General features: G+C 37.3%; 2 protein-coding genes across 5 annotated transcripts; one reads left to right on the top strand and one right to left on the bottom strand.

The window, feature by feature from the left end:
- The first annotated feature begins 195 nt into the window (after positions 1 to 195).
- Positions 196 to 3,623, top strand: LOC142976173 (lipoma-preferred partner homolog). Its single transcript, XM_076119426.1, has 3 exons — positions 196 to 1,108; positions 1,587 to 1,822; positions 2,078 to 3,623. The coding sequence occupies exons 1-3, from the start codon at positions 314 to 316 to the stop codon at positions 2,316 to 2,318; spliced, it is 1,272 nt and encodes a 423-aa protein (XP_075975541.1). The 5' UTR covers positions 196 to 313; the 3' UTR covers positions 2,319 to 3,623.
- A 1,652-nt stretch (positions 3,624 to 5,275) lies between these two features.
- Positions 5,276 to 18,056, bottom strand: nsl1 (non-specific lethal 1). Of its 4 annotated transcripts, none has more exons than XM_076119166.1 (12): positions 17,916 to 18,056; positions 16,217 to 16,313; positions 13,074 to 14,149; positions 10,856 to 10,982; positions 9,398 to 9,612; positions 8,937 to 9,088; positions 8,522 to 8,680; positions 8,347 to 8,431; positions 7,988 to 8,125; positions 7,797 to 7,875; positions 7,452 to 7,689; positions 5,276 to 7,062 (listed from the first exon to the last, which is right to left on the bottom strand). In XM_076119166.1, exons 3-12 carry the CDS (start codon positions 13,919 to 13,921, stop codon positions 6,815 to 6,817), a joined length of 2,289 nt encoding a protein of 762 aa, XP_075975281.1. In that variant the 5' UTR covers positions 13,922 to 14,149; positions 16,217 to 16,313; positions 17,916 to 18,056; the 3' UTR covers positions 5,276 to 6,814. The 4 variants fall into 4 exon arrangements, with proteins under 4 accessions (XP_075975281.1, XP_075975283.1, XP_075975282.1 ...); XM_076119168.1 differs by lacking the exon at positions 17,916 to 18,056 and adding an exon at positions 16,747 to 17,050; XM_076119169.1 differs by having other exon boundaries at positions 6,931 to 7,062; positions 7,456 to 7,689; positions 17,916 to 18,054.
- Positions 18,057 to 18,236: the final 180 nt, after the last annotated feature.

Raw genomic sequence — 18,236 nt, 5'->3', positions numbered from 1 at the left:
ATTCTTACAATGAAAAATATACCTGATCATCTGCTTGCTTACTGGGATGTATTCTCAGATGTAAATTAATGAATAATTGTCCTTATAATACTAAAGGATTAAAAATAAACAGTTTATGATAAAACACAAAAAAAACATAGCTAGTTTTTTATCGTAAGACGGAATGTTAAATCTGCATTTTTTGCCCACAGATTATAATAGCTGTCAGTTTTGCATCAAACAATAAATTAGGGCGTAACGTTTTTGCACCAATTTATGAATAAAATAATAACTTTTTCTTGTGCTAGGGAGCTAGCGAGGATAATTAACAGAGATGAATACCTTAGACAAACAATTAGCTGATTTGAGAATATATGCAAACGAACTAGAGGCAAAACTTCAGGATGATATTAACGCGGCGATGAAGAAACCATCAATCCCACCTAAAAAAAACAAACCGCCTTTACCTCAAATACCACAAAGTTGCATGGTAAAGTCTGCCTGCGAACCGTCCTACTCCTCCAGACTCGAATACGGTAGCCGCACGAGCTCTACATACTCAAACCTAGTTCCTGTTAAGAGTTGCATTGTGAGAAATAACACTGCGCGAGTTCGCAGCGGCGATGTACTACTCTATAGTAATTTATTGCCCCCGGGAGGCACTAACCATGTGTATTCTAATGTTATGATGCAACGCAATGCATACGGAGGTGATAGCATCTATGGCGATCGCGACGCGAGATCTGAAGTGTCTAGGATTAGTGATTTAGGGGCGCAGTCCAACTACAGTGAGTTGCGGCGACCTGGGTCGGCGTATCCTCCATCCTCTGCATCGGTGAATGCGCAGGACTTCTCTACATATGGAGGTTCACAGACATCATCCACATATGAGTCCTTGTATGAGCCTATCAACCCTAGACCGTGTAGTCAGCTGTCGGGTACGTCGCTGTACGGCGGATACGTGGGCACTACTGTGGAGCCCACTCCTGAGCCTGATGATGCACTGTACTGTGGCAACTGTTACAAGTGTGGAGAGAAGATCATGGGAGAGACTACCGGCTGTACTGCTATGGAAAGAATCTATCACATAAAGTGCTTCTGCTGTCAACAGTGTGGAATTAATCTTCAAGTAAGTCAATTTACCTAGCTTACAAAACTTAAGGAAATTAGAGAGAATCACTTTAATTTAGAACTTACTTTCATTACAGTTGCTTAATTTTTTTTTCATATTTATGTATATTTGTTGTAAAAGCTGGCAGATCAGCTCTGAACGCAGATAAAATATTTTTTATTGATGTCAAATTTTAAATATTAATTAAAAGCCTCTGAGACAAAAGAAATAAATCATTATAAATTACTTCATCATGCTTACTACTGTATATGTGTGAATCACTATCAGAGACTCCTAAGGTGAATTAAAATACTTGATTAGATGCCAAACATTATTCATCTACTGTATTAATTTATTTACATAGGTATATGACGGTATATCATTCTGCATGCAGAGTCTAGGGAAGGAAAATCTAGTGAAAGTAAATTGATATTCCTGGCATTTGGTAGTTTTAAGAGAGAATAATTTTCTAATATGTCCAAATAATATTTTACAGGGCCGTCCATTCTATGCAGTGCAAGGTCGTGCACTGTGTGAGCGAGATTACTTAGACACATTAGAAAAATGCTGTGTCTGTGGTGACCCTATCCTGGACCGTATCCTCAGAGCAACTGGCAAGCCTTATCATCCAAGATGCTTCACATGTGTTGTGTGTCAGAAAAGCCTTGATGGTATACCATTCACAGTTGATGCTGTCAACCGCATTCATTGTATTGAAGACTTCCATAAAAGGTATAAATAAACCTAAATTTGTTTTTAATTTCGCTTTGTAGTTATAGAAATAACTCAACTAGGTATGAATGTACTTTGAATTCGAAAAAGCGTTGTCGTATCATAATGCGTCACCGCTATTGTATTTTTTTGTGATTGTCCTATTTCAATATACAGAGATTCAAACTTTACCATAGATGTGACTATGTATTTATGATCAACTAAGTGAGGTATCCCGATGCAGTTAACTAAGAAATTCTGATATGATACTTTCAGATATGCGCCTAGATGCGCACGCTGTCGCGAACCAATCGTCCCCGAAGGTGGAGCCGAAGAGACGGTGCGTATCGTAGCTCTGGACAAGAGTTTCCACGTAACGTGCTATGCATGTGAGGACTGCGGGGCTTCGCTGTGTTCGCGACAAGAAGGCCGGGGCTGCTATCCTCTCGATGACCATCTTTACTGCCGGGAATGCAACGCGAGGCGTATACAAGAAATCTCACGTAATATCAACTAAAACTAATCATGTCACGCTTGAAATACATAAGTCTATGGCGCAAATGATTTACGATCTTATTATGAAATATTCTCCCCAAAATTATCAAATGTCTAAAAGAATCTCAGCTTTTGCGTGTTTTTCACTATCGTGGTAAAGCAATGTATGATTAATGCAGCTATTTGAGTAGCTATGAAGGACTTCCAACGAATTCCGGTAATGTCCGTAAAATAATTGGCCCAGTTGTAGTTGATCTGATACGACGATCATGTAGCCACATGCTTTTATTTGATAAGTAAATGCATCTACCATTTATATTACCGTGAAAATCAATCATGCTATAAGATGATTATCATTATTATTGAGTAGATTTGGCAAAGAATGACCTCGCTTACTTTATTGAGTTACGCTTAGCTAGACATTAGGATCCTGATTCAATTTGTTTGTATTTTTATTTGTACATAATCGGCAATATACTTAAAATTTATACTGAATTTAGTGTTAAGGCAAGTATGAGATTTTACAAGTATGTATTGTTAGTGTTATTAACAATTTACGATAGGTATTAACATTCCATAATGCATTTATTATAATTATGTAAGAAGGCTGTGTAGCTCAGACCATTCATGATTTTTATACAGTATTATTTTTACTACGATTTTGTGATTGTAACATAAGTTTTTATTATGAGATAAATATTATGAACAGGATAAGCATGGTATGATAATTTATCATACATGATTTAGTTCTATGTGATTTGTATACACTCGCACTAACGTTGACGTTACTGTATAATTATGCGCAATTAGTGATCGAGTGTGTTCAAGCATGCATAAATAGTGCCATGTTTATTGTAAAGTATTATTTTAGGTTGTGTCTTGTTCTACAACTTGAACACAAACAACGGTTCTATGTTTTATTTAGTAAGTAAGTTATACAACTTTGTACTTAGAAATCAAATACTAAAATAGAAATTTAATAGTCAATTATTGACCTTTGATAAATTAGTTACAAAGTAATAACAGTAAAGACGTGTTCTATGACAACTACTCACTGCCACTACTCTAAAGTTATAAGAAGGAACAAGCCATTCATTCATATTTTACAATGTTCGACATGTGTGTAGTAGTATGTTTACAAAATGTTTATGTAGTTAAGCACCCTATATGTCGTGAAATTGCCAATGTTTAATGTTCTTATCAAATAGTTACAAGCATTTATATGTAAATCAGTTTTTACGTGTAGTTTAACTATTTTAGGCATACTAGTCATCGTTTACTATCTGTATGCTGCTATTATATAGTGCAAAATAAAATATACATCACATATTTTCGTTTTGTTTATTCTCCCAACAATTAATGTAATTAATTGTTCAATTTGTTCATGTATATTTCTCCCAAATGATTTCAGAAAATAATAAGGTCCGGTGCCTATTGGCACATGAAAGCAAAAGTTCTTCGGCATAATACAGACGCACATTTAAATATTACCAAGGTATCTTTACAAAAATGACCTGCCTGGTCCCTAGTTTCAATTAAACAGTGTCAACATTGCAAACGAGATACTCAATGCGTCTCTCAAATTGACCCAAGGAGTACTTTAGAATTAAATACCAATACGAATAGACTAGTTACTGGTAAGGTAAATCCTTACACACTCTTTATAAATGCAATTCTAACTGACGTCAGTCGACCCACTAAGGGCACTGCATAGTTTAAGGCCCTTCTCCCATTACGATACTTGTAGGGTACGATACTCGAGTATAATACTAGTTGGATACATGTTCGCTACCCGATGCTCGCATATTATGCAACTTAAAAGTTACTAAATTCATCATTTGTGCAAACTCGTTTTTTGTAGACTGACGTTATGTCGAGCGACTCCAGTGACGATGAAGCTCTTGCAGTTTTTTTGTTCTCAATTTCTCACAGTTTCTATAGCACCTAGGAGCTGTGAGGAACTGAGGAACTACCTATATTATCAAATGTTAGATTCTGTCAAACTTGAAACGTGGTGGAACTATATAGTTCCGCGAACATGTTTCCTGAACATAGTTCCAATTAGGAAATGAATGATTCCATGTTCAATCCGCTCCCGAACATGTTAAGCGCATGTCTACGCGAGACGCGACGCACAAGCGACCAACACGGCGGGTATCGCGAGACTAGTCGCGAACGCGTAGAATACCAGTATCGTAATGTGAGAGTCTCCATACAAATGTATGTGAGATACTTCGTGGCGACTAGTCTCCGAGACTAGAGTCGCGCGGGCGTATCGTAATGGGAGAAGGGCTTTACTCCTGTATATTATACTACTTTAACTATTCAATAGCGTTTTTTATTTATGAGTTTTAACTATTGAATAGATAAACTACCGTTAGTACCTCAGAAACTGGGGGCCAGTCCTGTTATACCCGTTAGTGTACTCCCATATGCTAGTCATATTACCAACTTTAGGCTATTATTGAGGACATTCTAAGAAAAGATACGTAGTCGGTCCAACCCGGTACCTTATGATCAGCTGTCGTACATACTTCCACTCAGTCCATAGAGGCATTAAAAACCCTGTAGGTTTTAGCACATTACGAAAGAGAAGTACGTTCCTAATCAGGGTTAATAAGGATAAATAATGTCTAGGAACGGATGTGTGTTAAAATGAATGTCTGAATGTTTTTTATGAACCGATTTTTTGCTGTCGTTGCAAACACAGGTTACAAAAATATTGTAATGAAATCTAAATATATGGGATTTTATTCCTAAGAATGGTATGTATCCAGTATCAATAGTAAGCAGCAGGCCCAAAGTTATGACCAAAACTAAAAAGATCTTTAAGCTAAACTAAAAAAGGATGATAATTTATTAAGTCTAATAATATTATTGTTCTTAGTCTATTAAAATTTGTAATTTAAGAAAGACAACCACATTTTTACCATTACCCAGTAGTAACATTAAGATAATGATAAAAAATGAAAGAAAATATAATTCTTTAAATCTATATTTCTCAATTCATTTTCTGGAATCGAGTCACCTTAGAAAAACTTAAACTACTTATTAATTACAAATTACAAGAAGACTTTGGCTTCTCAAGAACATTCTTCAATTTTAGCATTTATCTTTCCATTGTAGTATGAACAGTCTTTTAACATCAACGTGCACCTTGTTATAATTTTATAAGAATATATTTTAACAAAACTAATATTTATCAAGTGCCGATTAATATTGGTACACACCGAGATTAGCTTTAAAACACTATATCTGTTCAATGTACAAGGCAAAGTTAAAAATTGATATAAAATCTGGATCCTGTAAAGTAATTAATACAAGAATGTTCATTCTTACATATTTAAACATATTAAATTGTGGGCGCAGTTACCAACGGTAAATTAAACGATACTTTTAACAAAAGAAAATTTGAATCATAGCTTTTTTCGTTCAATTTCAACTCTTTCAGAGATTCAAATAATTATTCATTAAGCCAGTCTATAAGTTTCTATCAGCCCAAAAATATTAATTTAATATGTACAAAAGCGCTAAGCGGCACATGGGCTTTTTAATAACTAGGAAAACCAAAATTAACTTAATATTTCAAAATTTTATTTCAAACACTCAATCGAATGACACTCATTACGAGTTAGCATCTAACTTCATGCAAACTTAAAAATTAAATAAAATTTACCTCCATAAACAAATCGTTTGAACTGAAGGGAATGTAAACATGTGCTTACTTGCAAAATCGAACCAATTTATACAATATCTGATAACAATATTTTTGTTCATAACTGTACACAATGAAGGCAATTTATATTAAAAAAACCTCAACTCGCGAGATCAGGTCCTATATATTATATGTATTTTTTTATTTAGCAGAATCGAATATTTTGCAAGCAAGTGCATTTTGCACATATTGTTGTACAATAAATTGGTGCTCTTATTATAGCACATTCACATATTTCTATGGTATGTTAAAAGAACTATACATTTATACAAGTCTATCATTATAGCTTACGCAATTTATTAGAAATCATACGCGCTGAAATGCGAGTTCGACACGTAGCAGTAACAGAGTTATGATTTAAGTGACACTGTTTTTAAAACTGTCGTTACTTGAAGTCAATCATTTTAGAGCTTAAATATTAAAATACACTGAAGTTTCATTATGGGATTTTTATTATTTATCAGAGTAATTCATGTACATCAACATTTTATCAGATTTCTCGATTAAATGTTAATAGTTAATTATCATACATTATCGCTTAACATCTTACGTCGATCACGTATTAAATTATAGCGTTCGCTACGGTTTCGGTCGCAATATAAGTTTTACGTCCTCATCGGGAATATTACTTCCGTTCGCTCATCTACTCGGACGAGCGTCACTCACACTTCTCACACTCCCCTAGTTAACTATAATACACACAGGCGACGAGCCTTTAAAGCTATATCCCACTACCCGCTAGGATTAACTTTCGGCGGCGGCGAGCGCCGCAGATACGGAGCCACAAGGACGCCGGGAGCGATTCACCTAAACGAGCTCTTCCTGCGCTCGGAGCGCTCGGCGCTGGGGTTCCACTCGGCGTCGTCGGGGTCGTCGCCGTCGAAGGCGCCGGGCGGCGACATGGGCGACAGCGTGCTGCTGGCGTCGTCGTCGTCGTCGGGCTCGGGCCGCGGCGGCGGCGAGCTGGGCCGGTAGCCGTGCGGCATGGCCGCCAGCATGGCCGCGTACAGCTCGTCCGCCAGCGGGAACTGCCGCGGCGTGTACGGTCTCACTGTCTGGAGGAACATTCACGGTTAAGGTTAGACGGGTGCGCTCGTTAGTATGCGTGCGGAAACGTCGTTAGCGTAGATGGGGAGATAAGCGGTCGAGGGGAGGTCGGAGCGGTGATTAAATTTTGAGCGGCGAGTCGAAACGAGCCGATAGCCAAACTTCAAGCTACCCAGAATTCGGTTTCCCATCGTTTATCCCTATTACGGTGCTCGTCGAGAACCGCATAACCCTCTCCGTATAAAAGGAGGAGACGAATAAAAATGAGACCACAGGTGCGGACCCTCGGCTTCACGCCGAGAAGGCGGACGTCAGACGAGCGGAACGATGTCGCGATTTAAGAATGGAGGCGGGTATGAAATAAGCGGATGACCATTAGACGTCAATGAGTACTCGCCTCGTCGCTGGTGGTGAGCGGCGCCGGCGGGGCGGGCGGGGCGGGCGGGGCGGGCGTGGGCGTGGGCGGGGTGGGCGGCGTGGCTTGGCGCGGCGGGGGCTCGTGGTCGGCGAGCGCGGCGGGCACGTCGGCGGTGTCGCGGCGCGCGCGACGCTTGCGCACGTAGCGCTCGCGCTCGCGGCCCTCGGCGCGCGCGTGCCGCAGCGACACGGCCGCCTCCGACACGTCCTCCTCCTGCACACGCGACTGACGTTACATATCTGCTCGTCGTTAACGGACTGAGCGATACGGAACCGAGAAGCTCTCTTTGACCGCCTCCGCCGATGGGGCGTTCGACTCACCTCGCTCTCGATGGACATCCGCGTCGCCTTCGCTACGCCGTTGTTGATCGAAGTCTCCGGGATCTCCATCACTCGCCACCTGAAAGAGGCTCGAGATTAAAGTTTATCCGTCGTCGGTCGAAGTTTACGGTGACCGAAACGGTCGATAGATCGTACGACTATTCTGTGACACGCGGTGAAACGTCACTCACTTGGGAGTGATGATCTCCTTGTAGTTGAGTATCTGAGGGCGAGTGTTGGCCGCGATGCTCTGCGGTATGACGATGTTGTCGATGTCGTACGACTGCCGCCGCCACGACCGGGACTCGGTACTCGAACGACCGCGGGTCCTAAACGCAAAGAAAAATGTCGTATTTGAACATTTCGCAAATCGTTTCTTCTTATTCCAAAATGAAATGTAAAACTAAAATACAATCTATCGTAGGTCCAATTTATTATATGTACGTATATTTCGATCATAACATATGTACGCCAGGCGATAGATTAGGTTTCAAAACCGCTCGATCGTCAGGCGCGTACCGTAATTCGTTAAACGATCGTTCACACTCACCTCTCGTGACCCGAGGCGGACGCGTCCTCGTCCCGTTCTCTGTCCCTCGTCCTCCGAGAGAGGGGAGGTCGACCCCGTCTCAACCCTGGAACGGACACAAAAGTTACGATAAGATACCGATTCGTGAAAACGACGGGTCGAAGCGGGCGACAGGAGAACGGTAGCGGATACGTACGTGTGGGGTGCCTTCGGGCGCTGCGGGGAGCGGGCGGCGGCGCGGCGGGCGGCGGCGGGGCCCGGGCCGGCGCGTGGTGGGCGCCGCGCGGGGCCCGCGAGCCGCGCGGGACCACGCCGCGCGGGGCCAGCGCCGCCAGGTGCAGCGCCGGGGACACGTCTGCGGGCACGGGGGACACGTCAAATGGAAGCGTCACGAGCCGCCTAAATTTCTATCTAAATCTTTAAATAATTATTTTCCTCTATTTAACGACGGGAGCGAATCGTTGCGTACCCCTTTCTGTAAAGGCACGTATTGACCGCACAGAGAGGGGTACGCGTTCTTCTATAAAGGTAAAATATGAATTCGGGTCGACGACTGCCGAACCGAAGGCTCGGGCGTTCCGGATCCGAATTCGTGTAAGAATATACGGTACCTTTGATGTCGCTGAGCACGGGGTGGTAGCCGGGGTCGACGAGCGCCAGGCGCTGCTGGCGGCTGAGCGTGCAGAAGGCGGGCGCGGGCTGCGTGGGCTCCACGCGCCCCGTGCACACCGGGCAGCTGTCGTCCGGCTCCTGGCAGCTGCATCTGCGGTTCCAATGGTGTTGTGTTAAGGTCATTTTTTTTGGTAAGAATAAATACACATTAATCTATTATATTATAACATAACGTCTGAGAGACCGACGAGACATTTTTTTTTTTAATTTGCTGTTGATTACATAACTTATTCATGGTTTAGGTACAGCACATATTTATATAGGTGTACCATTACTTAATCAAAACAATATAACATTGGCATAGCATTGGCAAGTTGTTTTCTTGCCTGGGCACAGATTTACTTCTAGATCAAATAATATATCAAAGATTTAATAAATAAAATAAAAATGCAGAACTAACCTAACATCCGACGGTCTGGCAGCTTTGGCAGAAGCCATATGCAGTTTGTTCATCTGCAGCAGTTTTCTCTTCTTGAACTTCTCGCGGATCAGCGGTCGCACACGGGCGCAGGTCTCCAGCGCCGGGTCGTCGTCTCCGAGCTCGGCCCCCGGGAGGGAGCCCTCGTAACCCACGGGCTCTCCTTCAAACTCCACTGGGCCCTTCGCCTCGCGAACCTATCGAATAGATAAAAATCATTTAAGGATCATCCGGACTGACGGCAATAATTAGACGAGGGCCAGTTACATAATCCAATTAAAAAACGCGCTAAATAGAAAATTTGTTGAAAACCTTCCAAAAACTGAAGGGTCATTAATTTTACGTGTGGAAAGAGCCATTATAAAATGTTTATTTTTATTAACTCTCAAAAACATGTTTATATAGTTTAATACAATAATTTGCTGTATGGTATAAACATTAACCACAACATAAATAATTACCAGATTTGATTTTACCTATCTAATTAACGAAAAAAATTCTATAAGTCAGTGTTTGATTAATAATACAAAATCTAGCCTTAATGGAGGGCGACCTTGAATTAGCGTCGCGCGTGGCATAGTCGAGCTTACTCATAGCATAAACTGACCCTGCATCTGTTTATGTTACACTACACTTCGCTACAGTATAAGGTCGTAGAGTAAACAAAGAACTCATCTCATCCTGTCTGTACTAATAATATAATAAATAAATAATATCTAATAAGTTGATATCTCTTAAACTCGAAATTACAGACATTCAGAATCAAATGGTAGATTGTATATTTGTTTTATGTTCTATATTAATCAAAGATTGATAGATCAACAATTTTATAAAAATATTGCAACTACAATCAGATTTCTAAAATATATTGTTATGTCTCCAATTCACAATTTTATTGTTATTAATTATGATGATATAATCAGGTGCCACCTTGAGTATTCAAATTATACACTTTCGTTATTATTAATGAATGAGTCATAAATTCTTAATTTCCAACATGTGTTAGAGTTTATCACACTGATAAGCCAGAAATGGTCATTGACCTCAAAATAAAAATGTGAGTACTATGAACTTTATAGCTGTGATGATTTACTGTTTAGCTAGTTAGCTACTGCATACTTAGAGGTCTTAAGACATATAAAAAGTGGCGAAAGTGGAAGGATTTCACAGTACCATTGTTTCAATGACTCAAGTTTTTATGGGATATTTACTTAGAGGAAACATACTTGCATTCAATGAACTTAATGGACTTTTTTCTATGCTACTTATTTATGTAGCAATAGCTAAGGTAATATTGAATTCTTTTACATACAATGAATAGCACAAACAGTAAATAGGTATACTATGTAAACCAGATCATATTTCTGTCGAAATTTGGTGCCTTAAAAGCTTAATTTCTGACATGTTAAAAGTAAGTGCCAAGCTGAATGATATAATCACCTGATGATGCAATTCATTGTGTTGCCTGATCTTGTACTCCAACTCCTGGACTTGTGCCTGCAGCCAGCTCCACCGGAACGCAATCGAGGCGCGCTGTCGCTGCCACGTCCACAGGGCACGCTTCTCACTGAAACAATCACATCATATCATGAAATACAAACATGCAACAGATAAAATTATTAGGTAGACTCTACACTTATCAACAATGTAAACAATAGAACTCAACCTTTGAGAGATTGCATAATTAAAAGGGAGACTGATAAGGGTTCTGTACAAGCCTAACATCTTGTTAAAGACCTTTTTAAAATTTCTTTTAAAATAAGACATTAACATTATACTAGCTATAGAGTGCCACTGTGTCTGCTAGAAAACATAAGGGGAAAAGTTTCTTTATGTGTAAATTTTCTCAGTAATTATGGTGTGATGCAGTAACAATTATCTATCCACACATCCAAACTTTCGTATTTTAATATTAGTAAGATTAGAAGCAGAATTATTTTAATTATATATTAACTAGACATTTCAATTTGCTTTGCACAATTATTGCTCTCTCAATCCTGAAAGATACCCTTACCCAGAAATGGGACAGTAATTGAGTTAAAAAATAAATAATTTAATTTGTTAATTATTGCATGATTACATGTGTACATAAAAAAACTATTAACAATTAAGGCTCAATAAATAAATTAATCTAGATAGGGTTCTTTACAAATTCAGAGATATACAGCAACAATAACATGGAATAGATGTTATCAGCTATGTTGCTCAGCTGAACACACAGATTTAAACATGTCTAAACTTGTCTCAGGACAACAGCATTTTTTTGCAATTATCATTTGACCATTGGATACTATCATCTAATCTATTTCTAGGTATCCTTCCTTTTATGGAACAGTAAAAACTATTACTTATTTTTAAACATTTATTAGAATTTCTTCTAATAAATGTTTAACATTGATAAGTATCACCTATGCTTATGAATCTTAATAGAAAGAATGAGGAGTAATTTGTTTAGTACTTGTTCTCTCTAGTAAGCTAGCTGCTCAAATCAAATAGGAATCCAAAAGCAACTCTTTAATATTAATTAAATTGAAACAATAGTTAAACAACAGCATTCTTAGCAGCACAGTATTTCTATGAATTAATAAAAGTAGAAAAATTAATGTTATATGATCAGTGACAATCATATAAAAGTCATCATTGCACATCAATAATTTTCTAATATTAACTATTATTTATGTTATTATCAGGTAGCTGTTCTCAGTTCAATGACAGTTATAAAGCATATAAGACTGGGAATAATAAAATGAATGTATCCCTTCTCTATTGAAAACATCCCTTTGACCTTGATTCAAATGTAAATTTTGCCCCTCAAGCAAGCCATGTAAGTGTTTTTAATATGATGCAATACTCTGAGAAACACATTAATATATAACTATTGTAAAAATACTTTTAGAATACACCAAATAAGCTGCTATGAATGTAAAATAAAGTATATAAATATGCAAAGACAGTTCATAGTCATAATATTATAGGATATTTATCAAGCACACTTTCCTGTTAGTTAAGCTTGACACAATATTATATCTACCTTCAAACCCACATTACATATATTATGTCTAAAACCACTCTTTACACCTGTAGGTATAGTTTTATCAGTTGGATTGTAGATTTTATCACAGGCTAATCACACGATAGATTTCAACCATTCATGTTATATGAAATGCTAAATAGATTTTCAACAACATAATAAATAAATGCATAAATTCTAAGTGGGATCTAACTACATTTTATCAAATTGAGTAGGAATAGTATATTTTATAGTGACACAAATAAGATGTGTACATGATAAATCAAAAAGTAATATTAAATAATGTGTTACAACACTTATAACAGAGAATTTATTGATGTGATTCAGGCAATAAACCTACATCCTGCCAATCTTACAACCAATTGCTGTATGAAGATTGAAGGAGATTACTGTACCAATATATCTGCATATAATATGACTGTTTTCATACTATTCTCTATGTAACATTGCACACAGCAATAAGTTATGAACCTTAGAGAATAGGAAAAACAATCACATCCCTTTTTTAAAGTTACATATCCTAACCCTGTTCCAAGTTAATTAATTAAATAATCTCTTTGAGTTCATTCATGTATTAGCACATCAATAAAAACATTAGTTAGGGATGATGTAATAATTGGTACTCACATTGGCAATGTTTGTTGATGAGGATTGTTGTATGACACAGCTTCATCATTACTCTCAGCACCTGAAGATGAAGCTGTGGCATCAGAGTCAAGCCCTTGCTTCACAACTGTCAAGTGTGCACGTAAAGCACTGGCTGTCTCGTCTAAGCCTTCCAGAGTACCTGGTGGTACTCCTACACTGGCTGACTTTGACACATCTCCCTTAGATGTACTAGGGTTGTAATGCTTAGATCCAGCAACAGTTTTTGATGCTGCGCTTGCCTGTAAGGCCGCAGTGGTTTCTACAGTCTTTAGAAATGTTTTTATTCCAACAGGTCTCCCTCCTCCATCTCTACGAGCACCACGGGTACATTTCTCAAACGTTTGAGCTGCTTCTTCAGATACCCTCTTTCCTATAGCACGAGCCTGTAAGATTCTCAGTCTACGGCATAGGAAAGCACATCGTCTTTCTAGTCGTACCTGTGTTGCTTTTATCTTTTCCTCTTGTGTATCACCCTCTGAATCAGCATTATCTGTCATCTCAAATCCAGGGAGAGGAAATATTGCCTCATTGTCAACCGTTGAAAGTCCTTCACTGCCATTCTCAAGGGTCTTCATAGCTTGAAACAGATCTGCTTGGCCTAGATCACTGTTGCCTAAGTCTACCAGGATTTGATCCATATCCTGGGAGTCCTTGGCGAGGCTGAGCTGGTTCTGGAGACCCATATCATCTTTCTCCATGTGTGTCGCGAGGTTATCGACGGACGCGAGCGCCCGTCTCCGGTGGGAGAGCAGCTTCTCGTTGTCTTCCACGATGTTAGAGTCCAGGACGTGAGGCTCTCGAGGTGCGATAGACAATGCTGGGGCCATGACCCGCACCTCGCCCGCCACGGACGCTGGCGCCCGCCGCGTCAGGGCGGGCTTCTTCTACAGTTCATTCTGTCCTTATGTAACACTGATATAGGGTTCACAACACTGACACAACACTGAACTTCACTAAAACGGAACTTTTTGCTAACATTCTTCATGGAATCAGTCCCCCGCCGGCTCCATTGCGAGCCGAAACGGACGGCGGACCGACGGCGGTTCGGCGGGCTTCTGAAAAACAACGTTTATGAAGGGTTATGAACCGGTTTTTCACTATTCAGGCGACACGTCTGTCATGACAGTACATTCACAATAAGGAATATAAAAAAATCAACACACAAAGCCGTATAATTCGAAATTTAACCCACGTGATAACCAAAAGAGTAACACTAGCGGTCGTAGTTGCTTGTTTCTGTACGATATGAAACAGGAAATGATACACTTCCAAAACACTTACGGTGGACACTACGGGTAATGTTTATAAGGTCTATCTACTTTGAACTCGTGTTGCACTAAACACATATCACCAAAATAATGACAATGAAGATTTTTTATAATAATAATGGCGGAACCAGACCAAAAAACACTAGTGAACTGGGTAGGTACTAATATCCAGTGACGAAACGTTTTGCCGCACACGACAAGCGTTTGCGTAAAGCAACTTGTGGAAAAGAGACAACAAACACGTCCTTGAATATGTACTTGCGCGGTAAAGACAAATTAGTAATCAACTATCAAAATCAGCGATGCTTCTTTAAAAATATTGTTTCATATTTAATATTACTAAAAATCAGTACATTTACTTCAAAGACATTTAAATAATATTGTTTATATTTATTTTCACACTAAACAAGTATGAAAACGACTATTGACTTTACCGCCACGCTATTGCATCAGTTCTAATTCTTTGTAATGCAAAAGATTAACGTTATGCGTTTATGTATAAAATGTTTTACTAAAAATCTATTTTTATTTAATTATGCACGAGATAATCACAGAGATAATATTGACTGCATAATATATAATTATAGCAATAAAAGTAAGAAGTGCACTTCCGGACGCAACAAAAATCATTACTCGCGTTCCAGTGTCACATTTACTCATATCTTTAGCGTACCAAAATGTTCCGACCCAGACATACACCATTGTGATTGCCTACGGTCCTAGAATAATTTATCGTGATATCGAGCGAGATGAATGATGAGTAGTCGCAAAAGCGAACATGTCACAGCCCAAAATCTAATATAAATAAAAAATAAAATAACTAGTATTTTAATAATCTTTTCACAGTCGTATATTACATAGACGTAATAAAAAAAACTAATTTACAATTATTCTATCTTTACATTGATATCTATTTAATAAAAATAGTGGTGATTGATGTATGTTGTTCTGTTATTCTAAAACCAGAAAGTTTATTTAAAATAATAGAATTTCTGTATATACTAAAATATAGCACTTGTTTGTAAAATAGGTAATTTAGGTATCGTTCAACAAACTTATCAACTTGTGTACCTAGTAGAAACAACATAACAAAATGTTTAAGTAAATTCAATGACAAGTTGTATGGATTTGAATGAACCAAGGGAAATCGTAGCCAGTGCCGTTATTTGGTCACTGCTTGTCCATGGGAAAAGACGTGTTATTATGTACTTATGTATGTATTTATTACAAGTAAATACAAGTAGGTAGGTACCTAAATACAAAATACTTCGAAAATATTAAGAAAAATAAGCACAGGATGTTTTATATATCTCTGTACACAGCTACTAATTTAATCTACTGATACTGTTGTAGGGATTGGGGGAAAGGAAAATGTTAAGCTTTCTATAAAGGTGGCACTTTGTTCTTTTTATAATTACCACTAATTTGTATTTATCTACCAGATATTGAGATGGTATCAAGTAGCATTTAATTCATATCTAAAAAGCCTCTGCATCATTTTTGTAATAAGTTAGAATTCTTATTTTTCAAATTTTCACCCATTTCCTTAGCACGTAACTGATTTGTAAAGCATCATAATAATTATTTTACCATTTAGTTAGCAGAGTTTTTTACCATTATAACTAAAAAAGCAATAACTACAATATCTCTTTCAAACATTTTTTGGTTTCTAAATGCCAGAAATTCACATAGGTACCGCAAACATGAAATATAAATTTGACTTGATTTGATTTTTTCCCCCACATAATGTAATATTTCTACAAAATCTAAGTGATTTCAACACATAAACTTCTTTATTGTGTCATAAGTACAGGACTTTAAATAATTTAAAGGATAAGTAATATAATAGCTTACCTTTAAAATAGTGCACATGATTGCTGTATGGTGTACTTGCTTTTGATGGGAAAACAAGTGATTCTTTCCAGCCCTCACATCACACTGCATCTTTGGCCTATAATTAAGAGAATTCAGTGATAAAATTCAACCCATACACATAATATAATGGCAGTGAATTAAAATTTAATTCCTCCCAATGATATCACTTCTGACAGTTGGTTGACACAGAAGTTAGGAAAAAATAATGTCACTAATGTCAATAACTTAAAAACAAACATCTATTTTTGTTCAATTTATGATAACATAACACAATACATGAAGAATGTACAATCCTCTAAAAGCCTATCTACTATCAAAATAGTTATTCCTCAAACAACACATCCCAGACTTAAAATGTATACCGTTGCTAAATAGCTACTATTTGTCCTGAGTTGTGAAAAACTTAGACTTCCTGAACTTATCTTATGAACTATAACCATTTATACTCTCAGAAAATAAGAACTTACATTAGATAACCATTTAAGAAAGTTAGTTAAAGAACTACTCACTTATTACAACCAGGTACTAGGGATATGGGATCTAGAAGGTGTTAAAATCATAACACTTGTTTATCTATCTAATTATATCAATTGAACTCTTTCAGAATCGCAATATATTTTATTATACAAGCTTTATTAAACTCAATGGCAACTGGTTCTGTTTGTAGATCTGAAAAGAAATATTATTATTTTGTATGAGGTCTGCCCACTTATAATCAGCACCCTGGTTTGCATGTAAAATTATATTTGATTTCTATTGTATAACACTGTTTTATGAATTTACTATTATAATTGCACATTGCTTGGATTATCCAAGTAACAACCAAGTATATTCCTAGCAGAAGGCCAGATTTTCATTTGTTTGACAGTCAAATAGAAGAGGGACCTTATTATTAGAAATGTGTCCTTGTTTTACAATACAATTGACAGAAAGAATCTCAAAACAAATAAATTACAGCTCATACAATTTATGCTTGGTATCTACCAAGATAAAGCAACTATTATTTCCCCATCATACAATAGATATATGGGTTATTATTTGGAAGGTACCAGAAATCACTATAGATATATTCCATACCAAGTTCTACTGTACTTATTTTTTTGTTCTGATAGAAAGTAAATAATACAATACAAATTTGCAGTACTATGCAGTCAGGGAACCTTATTGGAAATTTAATACTTCAGGAAACTGGTAGATATATAGGTACTCCTCAGCTATTAATTTTCCAATGTGAAACATTTCTTATTTACTTGCTTGTTTTTATTATAAGTTTAAGTAGATGCCTAAAAAATGTAGAGGAATGTATACACTAGAAAATAACTCAGATCTTCTACAATTTTTTTATATATTTTCCTATGTACTTACCACTCAACCTGGATTCAACCAAATAACTTTTGATCTATTTACAATTTATGAAGTTCTAAGAAGATGAAATTCCATTTACAAAAATCGATCAATATAATTTAAATACTTATAGAAGTGATTACATTATTCATTAACATTAGGAAATTAGAAAATAAGTTTGCCACTAAGGAAGACTTGATTCAGTCTACAAGCATAAAATATAATTATGGTGTAATATTCAAATAATATATGTAATTTCCTTATTTTGTAACATTTTTGATGAAATAAATTACATGCATAACTTATTTATTTATATATTTACGTTTACACTTACCTTCGCACGCATCGACGTCTAGAGGGGGAATGAGAATGAATTAGGTGTAGTATAGTATAGAACATGACCTCTAGATTTAATATTATAATAGTTAAATAATCAAGAAATTGAGAATTGGAGCGAATTTTTGGATAATAAAGTAATTACTTAAATTCCTGTAATATTCTCAAATATCTATTTCTTGCGAATTTCTCAATTCCATGAACTTCCGCAAAGTATTCAAGGAGCTGTTCAAATACCATGTCAAAACATGGATACTAATTTTGTAACGATCAGTATTATAAAACGTCGTTTCGGTTAATTTTACACCAAAATCATCGT

The sequence above is a fragment of the Anticarsia gemmatalis genome, chromosome 10, assembly GCF_050436995.1.
Source record: "Anticarsia gemmatalis isolate Benzon Research Colony breed Stoneville strain chromosome 10, ilAntGemm2 primary, whole genome shotgun sequence".
Classification (NCBI taxonomy): Eukaryota; Metazoa; Arthropoda; class Insecta; order Lepidoptera; family Erebidae; genus Anticarsia; species Anticarsia gemmatalis.
This window is presented reverse-complemented; position numbering and strand designations above follow the sequence as displayed.